The sequence below is a fragment of the Lepidochelys kempii genome, chromosome 1 (genome assembly GCF_965140265.1).
Source record: "Lepidochelys kempii isolate rLepKem1 chromosome 1, rLepKem1.hap2, whole genome shotgun sequence".
Classification (NCBI taxonomy): domain Eukaryota; kingdom Metazoa; phylum Chordata; order Testudines; family Cheloniidae; genus Lepidochelys; species Lepidochelys kempii.
Genome location: NC_133256.1, coordinates 338,202,240 through 338,214,916, shown reverse-complemented (window position 1 = coordinate 338,214,916; position 12,677 = coordinate 338,202,240). Strand labels below are relative to the sequence as shown.

Genomic DNA, 12,677 nt, shown 5'->3' with positions numbered 1-12,677 from the left:
AATTCTATTAAGGAGAAGCAAAACTCAGTCATTCTGTTTTGGATATTTTTTCCCCTCTAAACATGAAAAAGTACATAGGAATCACAGGTTTCAGAGTAACAGCTGTGTTAGTCTGTGTTCGCAAAAAGAAAAGGAGTACTTGTGGCACCTTAGAGACTAACCAATTTATTTGAGCATAAGTTTCGTGATGCATCCGATGAAGTGAGCTGTAGCTCACGAAAGCTTATGCTCAAATAAATTGGTTAGTCTCTAAGGTGCCACAAGTACTCCTTTTCTTATAGGAATCACAGTTTATGCATTTTATTACATTTTCAAAACATGGAAAAATGTAGAGAAGAATGTGTGTTTTTTTTAACTTCTGAAGCATATTGTTTCTTTTAGACTCTGGTTTCTACAATATGTGCAGCCACTTGTGGTTTTTTAAAAAATTATTCTGTGCAGCAGTTTGTCCACAATGGATATAAAGTCCAGCAGAATAGGTTGGGAACTGGGTGTCGGTATGTCGTCTGTGAAGGCAGAAAGCAGGGGCCATGGCATCTCCATGGAAATAAGGATAAAAAAAATCATGCACTGAAAAAAATGCTCTGTTGATTAATGGGAAACCATATGTTCTGTTTGTGGGCATTGTACCGAGGAAAATCAAGGCCTACAATTATACAGACTTAGACTCTGATCCCACAGCTGCTTGACCTTCAAGAAGTTGCATGATCCTGGCTCAGGAGTCTAACTTTAGATAGTCTTTTTATTTATTTTTTAAATCTTGGCCACAGGAAAGTAAACCTGCAGTGGGGAGTTGCTGGATAACTATTTAAATATTTAGACTAGATTATAAACTAGAGAATCAAGTCTTTGAGTCTTACAAGAGTTATTTGACTCCTCCACAGAATTCCAAGTATTCCCCAAGTCTTGTTCAATAGAGGTTTTCCATCATAATCCCAGATCACGGGAGCCTACAGGAAGGGGTACGATGGGGGTATTTTTATTCCTCAATAGGTGGCAATTGCTATCGCCAGTTACAAATTGATTGAGTATTGCAGTGTAGCCCATTGAGCAGATGTTGTGGTAATTTAAGGTTAATGTGCAAGGCTTTCACCTCTGGAGACGGAAGAGCATGTTCCAGGTACGTCACACTCAAACAGGTATTGGAATGTATTGGCTTAGCAGAGCTATAGCCTCTCTAATATTCAAGTTTATTCTGACAGTCACACAATAATATGATACCAGGCTCTCTTGTTTCCTGCCTGTTAAACTTGAATTGCTTTCTACACCCATGCTACAGCCCAGTTTCCAGGCAGATGTTTGTCAACTTCACAAAACCACCAGACCCAGAGAGAAAATCAAGCACTGGGAAAGTGCCGAGCATTGAAGAGCTGAACTGAAGTCCTGCAGGAGAGCTTTGGGTGGGAGGACTCTTGCGTGGCATAGAACAGAAATTGGGTTCTTTAAAAATAGAAGGAAAATTAATACAATTAAATCCTGCAACAAATTCCAACATTAAAATGGATTCTCATTAATTTTACTATTTCCAGTATGTTAAATTCCCCATTGCCACATGCCATCTTTCTTCTCATGTGTAAGAGCCCACAGCTCAACCATGCTTCCAGATGGGAAGTCCCTATAAAGAGAGGAAGGATGAATGAAGAAGAGTCACATTCTTGTGGGACTGCTGTCATCTCAGCACACCGGGCATTTGGGAGTGCATAGTCCTCACAGTCCAGCAAAATAAAAATACAATCCATTATGCTCTGCTTGAGTATTTTATCTTCTTCTCAATCAGCGTGCCTTAAAAATTAGCATATTATGATACCTCAGAAATAAAGAGCATGAAAAACACATTTACTGGTATTTATACAAACTTTGGAGCTTATTTGGAGACATTTGGAGTAAAATGTCTTAGGGAAGGAATCTTTAGTATTAACAGATGTGAATTCTCAGTTCCAAAGGACAGCTACTGACTAGAGTGCTAGGCAGAACAATTCAGTTTTGTGCTGTTATTTTTCTCTAAGTAAGAAATGAAAGCTTTCAGTCAGCTTTTGGAACCTGTTCACGGTAGAGTAGCAACACTTTTGTTTCTAGTATAGCAATGTTAGACTATAACGTTGTAGGGTAGGCCTAGGATCATAGTCTACTCACAGTTGGAACAGGAAAAAGAATCCCTGTCTACAATGGTAAAGGAAAATATAACACTCTGTGATGAGTGTGATATAAGTGCTTAGATAAGGATACGGAGAGATTGAACTGGTTGTTGCTAGTGTAGTTTCAAGCCAAGAGTAGATACGGTTCTAATAAATTCACATCCATTCTGCCACTGTAGATAAAGGTCCATCCTCATTTCCACTCCAGATTTGTATTACCAGCTGTTTGAAACTCGTGTAAAAGTAGCCTAAAGACATCATACAAAGTCTCAGTGATGGAGCAATATATTTTAAATGCCCTTTCTAGTGTTTCCATTTAATCACGTTATTCCCACTGATGTTTGCTCCTGCAACTGAAAAATGGTTTGCTTTTTTCATCTGTACCTGGTTTGGCTGCAACCTAGGTACAGTGAGTAGATAGTGACCAAAAGTCATTATCATCTGATGGCTGTTTTACAGCCCCTGTGAAGTTAGTGGGTTGATATGGAGCAGTTCCCAGTTAGTAGGTGTCTGTTTAAGAATAAGAAAACGCAACTAACTGTCTAAGCAGAGAATTTGACGACTGAAGGGTATGGAGACTGTCCTATTCTCTCATCGCTACAACTCAGGTTCATGGGGCTGCATAGGGAATCTTGTGAATGCCTTTCCTGTATCTGTTCTACAGGTACAGGGATGCAGCCTCCAGCTTAAACCACTTTTTAAAAAATTCCCATTGTTGATGTTGTGCACTACCCCCCATTGTCATGTCAAAGCAAAAGTGAACTGAGTGGGACGATTAGGGGTTTAAATCACTTATTGCAAAGGGTTTCCAGAAATCTCTGAACTTTTTAAAGAAACCCCAATGTCCTGGCTCCTAGTCCTGAGATCTGTCTACAAGAACGCTGCTGCCAACATGGACAGCTGTGAGCTTGTGGATGGAACATTCAAATGGTAGCCAGAAGGACCTGAGTTTGATTCACAAGTCTGCTGCTGACTTGCTATGTGACCCCAGGTGACTCACTTCATCTCTTTTTGTGCCTCAGTTTTCCCATCTACAGTAGAACCTCAAAGTTACAAACACTTCGGGAATAGAGGTTGTTCATAACTCTGAAATGTTCGTAACTCTGAATAAAATATTATGGTGGTTGTTTCAAAAGTTTACAACGGAACATTGACTTAATACAGCTTTGAAACTTTATTACAGAGAAGAAAAATGTTGCTTTTAACCTTAATTTAAATGAAACAAGCACAGTTTCCTTACTGTGTCAAATTTTTTTAAAAAACTTTCCCTTTATTTTTTAGTAGTTTACATTTAACACAGTATGGTACTGTATTTGTTTTTGTCTCTGCTGCTGCCTGATTGCGTACTTCCAGTTCCAAATCAGGGTGTGGTTGACTGGTCAGTTTGTAACTGTGGTGTTCATAACTCTGAGGGTCTACTGTACCTTTGTAAAGTGCTTTGAGATCAGTAGGTCAAAATCACTATATTACTGCTAAGTAGTATTAGTCAATAATAATAATAAAATCCTCTTATCCTTATCATAGGAGCTCCATATAGCAAATTACACAGATGTATTGCTAAGTACAGATTTATATAACAGACACTGTAGTCAATTGGGTCAAGAGATTGCATTGAAGGAACCTGCTAAATATGTGTACAGACAATTAGGTCTAAAATGTGCATTTGATAAGGTCTCTAAATGCATATTGACACAGCTTTTAAAGTCTTTTTGTCTGATTTCAACATGACAATATTAAGCAAGTCAGGCAAGTGCACACTTAGAGTATTAAAAATCTGATAATAGGGAATGTCTGTTTTAAAAAGCAGATAGGAATGGTGTGGGAATCAGCCCACAATCAGGCAGATCAGGCAGCTTTGCAAAATTCCATTCATCCGCAGTAAGTAGGGATTGTTGGTTTGTTCATTTAAAAAAAAGGCAAAATATCGTTGTTCATTTTTTGCATTATCACTTATGGTAAAGAACAGGTGAGTAGTTTCTGTGCCTGGAGCAGGAGATTTTCTGACTGATATTCAGAGCAGCTTTGCAAGGCTGAAGTAACATAATGTGCTACCCCTGAAAGTGATCTGGGTTTGTGGCCAGCCTGGCACTCCTCAGGGTATGTCTACACTGCAGATAGACGGTGACTTGGCTTGGCCAATGCTAACTGACTTGAGCTCACAGGGCTCTGGCTTAAGGGGCTGTTTGGTTTTGGTGTAAAACGTTCAGGCTTAGGCTGCAGCCTGAGCTCTGGGACTCTCCCCCTCACAGGGTCCTAGATCCCGGGCTCCAGCCTGAGCCCAAATGTCTACACCGCAATTGAACAGCCCCTTAGCCGGAGTCCTGCGAGCCTGAATCAGCTGGCCTGGGCCAGCCGCGGGTTTTTAATTACAATGTAGACATACCCTAGGTCTACATGGGGCGGGAGACAACACTGTTCAGACTATATGTTCAGCTTCTTGAAGGGAGGCGTTGATAGTGCCTTTTATATGAGGATTTCAAAGCCCTTTATACTACAACTTTGCCACTCTGCCATTTTTCAGATTGTTGAAAACTGTGGCAAGGTTAGTGTTTCATTTGTCCTTTTGCCACTGTGTAACTTTTGAAAAGTTGGAGGAGTTTTGATAAGTTAAGAGGAAAAAGCGTGTGGGAGCAGGGAATGGGAACCAAAAAAACTAGACATTATTCATGTTGTCACATTCAGTGTCAAAACAGAAAATTAAGAGAGAAGGGCAAAAACAAAAATTTGAAATTAAAAAAAAAAGTCAAAAAAGAATCAAGGGAAATTTGTCTGATTTGAATCAAACTTGAAAATTTTGAATTGAAAAAGAAAATTCTAATCAAACTTTTCCCGTGAAAAATTTCAAATGACAATTGTGAGTTCAAAATATTTTGTGAGGAGGGAATGTCTTTTTCAACACTCTGTCATATTAAATGATCTCCTTAAGGCTGTGTCGGAAGTCAGTGGTAGAGATGGAATACAACTGAGGCACCAAGACTCCAAGCTTCTTTCTCTAGCCACTCCATGACAAAGCTAAGTATCAGATTTGCCCTCATTACACCTTCTCAACATTCTTTCACTAGAAAGATTGGCTTGAAGCAGGACAATAATGACAAAACTTTCCATTTCCAGAAAGTGGGTCACTCAGGTTGCCAATAAAAGGTGGTCTTTAGTGTTGGTCTAACTCCAGTTTGGTTCTGTGTAAATTTCAACTACTGGGGCCTACATTTTCCAAAGTCATTAGTGATTTGGGGTATCCAACTTTGAGACACCTTCATAGACTCTGATTTTCAAAGGATTTTCTCGGAGGGATTTTTTTTCTTTTGCCACTAAAATGGGCATGAGAAATTGAACCTGTATTCTGACCTCTAGGTGAAGAAGGCCAATCAAGGCCAAGATTCCAGCACATTGACAGAGCATTGTGGGAAGTGTGCATTGCTATTACCTTGCTGTGTCTCTGATATGTGTAAACAGATGGCTTCAATTTCCAGGACACTCAGTCCAACACCTTTCACCAAAATCCTTTTTTCGTTTGAGCTGAGATAGTAATATTAATACTTCGCTGTTATGTAGAACTTTTCATCAATGGATCTCAAAGCACTTCACAATCTTTAATGTATTTAGCCTCATAACACACCTGTGAGGCAGGGAAACATTATCAGCTGTTTTTACAGATGGGGAACTGAGCAGCTAAGTGATTTGCCCAAGGTCAAACAGAAAGTATGTGGCAAAGCAAGGAGTGGCACCCCTATCTCTCAAGTCCTAGGCTAACTGCTTAATCACTGCACCATCCTTCCTCATGCTTTCTGCACTCATGCTCAGGGCTACCAGATCTGTAGAAAACAACATAGAGTAATCCCTGCTGTTAGCAACCACCCAGGGGCCTACCAAAAATCTAAGAACATAAGAACGTCCATACTGGGTCAGACCAATGGTCCATCTAGCCCAGTGTCCTGTCTTCTGACAGTGGCCAATGCCAGCTGCTTCAGAGGGAATGAATGGACTAGGTAATCATCAAGTGATCCATCCCCTGTCGCCCATTCCCAGCTTCTTATCTGTGCTATAAACTATTTTCCGTCTTACAATAAATATGTAGCAGAATTATACACAGTACACTTGGGGATACTTTGGAGTGGTCTCTTAAGATGGAACTTTGGAGTGGTCTAATTAGGATGGCCCCTTGTACAGGTTACACTGTACTACTTGCCCAAGTTTTACTTTTAATGAAACACACGAACATGTGAACCAGAGGAATTCTTGGGCACGAAAAAATCCCATGCAAACCCAACCAGAAATAATTGGACATGAATAGATCCTTTCCTTTTGTAGACCTGTTCCAAATTGCTTGTCAGTTTTCATTTTAACAGTGTCTTCTATTTCTATAGTGCCTTTCTTCCCAGAGACGCCAAAGCACTTTACAAATTTAAATAGGCTGCGCTCAGGGATCACTTCAACAGTCACTGATGTACACTCACCTCTGGGATGAAACGTGGCAGCTGATAGACTGGACACAACACCCGTATCATTTAGGAGAAGAAGTGAAGAAGAATGTTGTATCCAGTTGAACTTGGAATTTGGAAACTCAAAACACAATCACCAGACCGCATGCAACCTGTATAGCCAGAGGCCGAGATTTTGAAGGCAACATTTAATGGGATTTGAGCATCCCAGTCTCTTATCTGGCTTTCAAAATTTCATCTTAAATCTTTCTTCTAGGTCACGAAATAGTAGATTGATAAAAAACCACTGAGATATTTTTTAAATACATTTGATTCTTTATTTGATGTTTAGATCCATTCAGGCCAGTTTTTTCAAACTTCCATTATTAACTCCACCTTTAGCCACGTAAGTAAAAGTGACCTGATTCACAGATATCTGTAGTTCTCACAGCTCGCATTGACATCACTGTGAGGTGTGGGTTCTTAGCACCTCTGAAAAATAGGCTAGTTTTATTTAGGTGAAATCACATTTGAAAATGTTCTGCTTCCTATGTCATTCACAGGTCTTGTCAAGGTTGTACAGACGTTCTTACCGTGCATGTGCTTCTGGGGTGGCAGCTCCAATGGAGATCAATGCCGGCATAAATAAATGGGGCATCCTTGACTTCAATGGGAGCATGGGTAGGCCAAGACTTAGCGCTTTTGAAAATCGTCTTGGAGCAGAGATTCCTGGGATTTGGGGGAGAGAGAGGGGAGAGGCATTAGAGATGTATTGGTGATAGGTGAGAAAAGACAAAACATCCGAGTTTAGATATCCTTTCAACTGACATGACTCATGTAATCGATGTGTTTCCAAAATCTGCTCTGTGTTAGGGCAACATGTTTCCCTCTGATTCCCTCAGTAGGAGGAAATTACTTTGAAAAACCTTTCCCCAGTCGATCATTTATCTGTTCTAACAGGTTAGAAGGCAGCCTTACAGAAATAAGGGAAATTCCTCCCCTTTCTTTTCTGTTCGTGATCCCTGACATTTTGAAAGTAGAGATAACAAATAATTGCAAGGTGAATTACAGGTTGGCCACATTTACAAAATGATTTTTGTTGTTACACACTTGGTGATTTAAGGGGAAGTAATTTCCATGTTGACTTGGCAACAAAAATTTGTGTCTTCATGTTCTTGTTACTATATTTTCCTCTCCTCTTCCCCACTCACACCTACTTCCCCCTTCTCCCCCCTCCCTCACCCCCCGAATGAGCTCCACTGCTCCTATTTGTAGTAAGAGAATTTCCGAGACAAGGGGCTCAGCCATCTAAGGAGCATAGGATTTGCCATAGCAGATCAGACAATTGGTTCATCAGGTCCAACCATGCTGCCTTTGTCAATGTCCGATAGCTGATGCTTCAGAAGAAGCATGCTCCTTGCCTTAGGCAATTATACAGTGTTTTATATGATGAGGTGAGGGGATGTGGAAATCCTTCTTGATTCCCACAGCTTACCCCCTGAAGCATGAGATTTGATTAGTCTTATCTTAACATGCATAGCTACAATGTTATTAATGGTTATAAAGCTGTCTGGTATGTATCTCAAATAACCACCTGTGGCCATGAATTCTACAGGTTGATTGTACGCTATGTGAAAGGAGTAATCCCTAACATTCACTCAACATCTACTACCTATTAATTTCGAGAGTAAAGAGGGGTGTGCAACAGCTGTGGGCCAGAACTGCCCTAAATAATGTATTTATCTGACCCCTCCTCCCCAACATGGCAGATTTGGATTTTGCAGAAGGAAAGCTTATATATATATAAGCACACACAGAGCATTGTTTTTAGCCTGAAACAACGGTTAGAAAGAGTTGTGAACTCATTCATCTCAACGTTGTGCTGATTCTAACGATGACACTTTAAAGGCCAGGTTTTCAAATAGTTTAGTAGTGCAGTTGCACACTTAATTTATGCCCACAATTGTTTGTGCAAATCAGGTAATCATATGCACGACTGGCCAGTGGTTGTCAGTTGGAAATTTGCTGTGTATTGTGGGTAGAATATTGACCTAGCTTTGTAATCCTGACCCCACAGACCATTATGAAAATGTAATTCAGCCTCCCTGTAATCTGCTCCACCTGTATGGCCACATAGCTTAATTGTCTGCTGCTTCACTTTTCTTTTGAGACCTGCTAATTGCAACATCTCTCAGTAAGTTACTTACAGCTGTACTGCTGGGTAGAAATTGTGATAAATGCATAAACTGTCTTATTGATTCTTGTTGACATTTTACATGCTTCTTTTGCATTCTTAACCTCCACTAAGTAATTGTCACTATGGTACAAGCTCCTGGATAATAAGAGAAAGGGAAGAAATGAAACAGTTCCTTGACCATTAAAAGTAAAATTATCAAAGGCTCTGTATGTTTTCCCCGTAATATATCTCTATTAGTTTGTCCTCTCCCCACATTGAAGTCACAAGATAAGAAATGAAAATGCTTAGTGTTATTTCCTATATTAATAATAAGAGTAATGTTTTTAAGAGAGATTACTTTGAGACTGATGGTAAATTTGGGCCTCTTTAATTTTAGTGCACAGCATCAATATGGAATCTAGCAGAGGTACTGTAGCTTATTTACCATTCTACTACACATTTTGTCTAGAATGCCTTATAGAAAGATGTTTGTGAAATTATTTTCTTTGACAAAAAAATTTTCTGGATAACAGTAGTAGCATCATAATGTGTCTAAATAATTAAAACATCATCAGCTGTTCTGTTATCTGAGAAATATATAAAGTAGCGCAACACTACTGTAAAATCTGCATAAAGAATTCTAACTTTAAAATTTATAATGCTAATCTATCAGTAAGATGCATAGTAGATTAGTTTCCCTTGTATCAAGGGATTTTATATTTTTAAAAAAAAAATTACCGCATGATGCAAAAATGCATTGACCTTATTTTCATGACTAGATGTAGTGCTTTTGGGTAATGATCAGGCATTGCTTTCTCTTACTGTTGTTTGATTAAAATGTTAATACAGTCTTGACTTGATAATCTTACCAGGTACATACGATCAAAAGAGAAAAGATGTTTTATGGCTCACAAATTGATTTACATAAACCAAGCAATCTGTTGCTTGCTGGATTGCAAAATGGTTTATTTTGCCCATTGGCCACAGGGGCAACAATATGGTATTTTTGGTGCCAGAACATAGCTTTCATGCATTAGCTCTAAAATGACAATATGCTTCAGCCTCTCTGTGTTTAGATTTGCTTCATTTGGAAATCTTTTAAGTAGTAATAATAATAATGTTTTGAGGAAATTGAGTGGAACACTAAATTATTCTCTGAAACCTAAGTTCAAACTGTGCAAAGCTAAGGGAGCTGAAAATCAATGCACTGTTAAAGTCATTAGAGATCACAAGTGAAATAAGTCTGTGTTGCTTTAGCTAAGCTTTTAGTGTGCCATGGTATTATTACAAAATCAGCCTGAATCTGGGTTAATTTCACAGTCTTTTTCTTTAAGATGCCCAAGGGTGCATGAAGAAGAATAAAATGTAAATTTCAGAAGGCAGTGTTTTTATTAGTTAAAAGGGCATTGAGCCATGCAGTACTAAACTTGACCTACACCATGCCTAGTATTGGTATGAGAAGCAATAAAGGGGAGGCCGGCAGGGGGAAACAGCTCAGGCACTAAGCTATTCTTTTTTCTATGATTTAAAAGGGAAAAAGTGGTTTTCAATTATTCACACATACACAGCTCCAGTATAATTTGAAGGTGGTCATAGTTTTTGTAGATCAAAGAATTATGCTTGTACCCATAAGTATCAGGACTTCAAAAAAACAAAACTCATAAAGATTTTTATTTGAAAAATTCATTTTAAAAAAATATTTAAATTCCACCTGCATTACAGAATTTGGTCTGGCAGCATGACTGGGTCCTCTGGCATTTAGTTTTAAAGCATTTTATACATGTTTTCCTCACTCTTATTTGTGTTCACACCATCTTGATGAAATTTACCAGTGGCATTATGAGCTCTTTAAATTTGTACTTAATTGCCAGTGATGCTTGCAGTTTATTTTAAACCAACAATAAATAAAAAGAAATAGCAGGTAGCTGCTAATGTATGCTTTGGAAGGGATTAAAATATACAATCCAAACTTTACATTTTAGAGCATACAAACAAGCTTTGCTTATTTCAAACCCTGTGGCTCAACAACAACACAACAAAAACCTCCAAACCCTTTTCTCCCACCCCCACCAATCTATTTTTTTACTTTCATCTATGGTCAGATTAGCAAGTCAGCACTGTCAATAAATAAATTAGAGGAGTTGTTTACTTTTATGTACTACTGAGAACAGTGTCGTCTTGTGGCCGTTCTCGTAGACTGTGTTGGTTTAACAAGCGTCCAACCCTTTTGTCTTGTTGTTTTTTGTCTTTCCTGCTCCCTGTCCCCTTGTTCCCACAGGCTGTGCGTTTGTTACATTTTCTACAAGGGCAATGGCACAGAATGCAATCAAAGCCATGCACCAGTCTCAGACCATGGAGGTACAGTACTGTATCATCTGCCCTTTCTTTGTTTTCTTTGTTTTCTTTGTGCAAATGATTGTGAATGGTAAAGCCATGGTCTCCTGGAGAAGATCAGACACGTGACAATCTCACAGATTTAAACTTTCACAAAACTCACTCTACCTCTTTGTGAAATTTATTTTTCTGAATGATCTTGAAACACAAGTAAGAAGATCTCTGTGTTGAACCCAAACATTGCTTTTCTAATGTGTCCAGTGGCATTCAGTGGAAAATAAACATAAATAAATAAAACATATCTGGGGACTAAATTATCTTTTATCTTAAACCAAAAAAACCCAAAAAATGCCTGACTTTATATGGATTTTAAAATATTGCAGTTTGTGCTACTCTGGGAAAAGGCTCGAAAGAGATTTTTAACCTGGCCATGCCAAGTTCCTAGTGCATGTGTTTGGGAATTTGGGGGGCGGGGGTTGCATATGGAAACTTTTTTTAAGTTAATATAATTTCTCCTACTTCATGTAGCCAGTAAAAATGCTAATTATGTAAGAGCACATTGAAGAGCTGGACTAGCTACCGAGCACTGTCACGGCAGGCTCTGTACAAACAGCAATCTTTTACTCCCTAAAAACTGCTTCCCTGGCATCGTGCTTTCTAATAATGAGCAACACAAAGCTTTAACTTTACTTACCTGGTGCGACTACAGTTTCAGGGTCAGATCCATTTATCGGCATATTTATCTCACTGCCACAGCTCATCTGGTGGTCTCAACTTTTTTAGTCTGTGATTTATGTCATGGTCTTTCAGAATTTTGCACAAAAGGTCTCACAAGAGTACTAAGCCTTTACTTATTCTGGATCTTCTAGTTTAATCATTTGAGAGTGCATGTTATACTGTATTATGTATACCGTATCTTTGTGTACTGATGATCTTCTCATAGGTGGTATTTTGATGTTATGTGCACTTGTTTCTTCTTTTCTTTTCTTTTTTTTTTAATTATTATTCTTTTTAAATGAGGGCCTTTCAATTTTTCTCAAGTAATTTTTCTTTGCAATGCTCTAGTCTCCCAAAGCATGCTGGGTACTAAACAATCATTATTGCGTCATGTCGTTGAGCTGCTTTGTGTAATGAGCTAAGGGAAAGACAGAGAAAAAAAAAAGAGACAGTGCATGGAAATGTCAGCTGTTTTCTGTACTCTTCCAGTAATGATATTGGCATTGCAAAGCTATTGTCTTTCCAAACATCACATTTGACTTTGGTTAAGATTATTTTATAATCAATGTGTTTTCTTTTCAGTCCAATGCATTTTTATAGACCCTGAATATACAGTGTTAGATGAGAATCTGCCACAGAGAAAAATCAGAATTATTGAAATTATCTTCACTAGGAAGCTGTTCTTACCTAATATATTTTACTGCGCACTATGACACTATATATGGAATAAAAAGTGACATTTTAGTTCATTGGAATAATGATTCTTTTTATTTTTCTGCCATGCACTGCCCCATTAATTTGGGGCGCTATATTTTTGCTACTTTTTGGTTCCACATAAAACAGAAGTGTTGTTAATAATGCTGTGGTTTTTATGTGTATTTTCTATGTGTTCCCATG

General features: G+C 38.5%; 1 protein-coding gene across 25 annotated transcripts in view; it reads left to right on the top strand.

Moving 5' to 3' along the window:
• Positions 1-12,677, top strand: part of CELF2 (CUGBP Elav-like family member 2) — a 713,224-nt gene that overhangs the window by 640,091 nt on the left and 60,456 nt on the right. For 20 of the 25 annotated variants that reach the window (XR_012156850.1, XR_012156851.1, XR_012156849.1 and 17 more), the window contains 2 exons: positions 9,127-9,156; positions 11,008-11,087. Coding sequence is in view for 22 of the 25 variants with exons in the window: in XM_073328795.1 (XP_073184896.1) it covers positions 9,127-9,156; positions 11,008-11,087 (110 nt within the window). In the remaining 3 variants the exon portion in view is untranslated. The remainder of the gene's footprint in view (positions 1-9,126; positions 9,157-11,007; positions 11,088-12,677) is intronic. The other 5 variants (XM_073328790.1, XM_073328802.1, XM_073328800.1 and 2 more) reach the window with 1 other exon arrangement.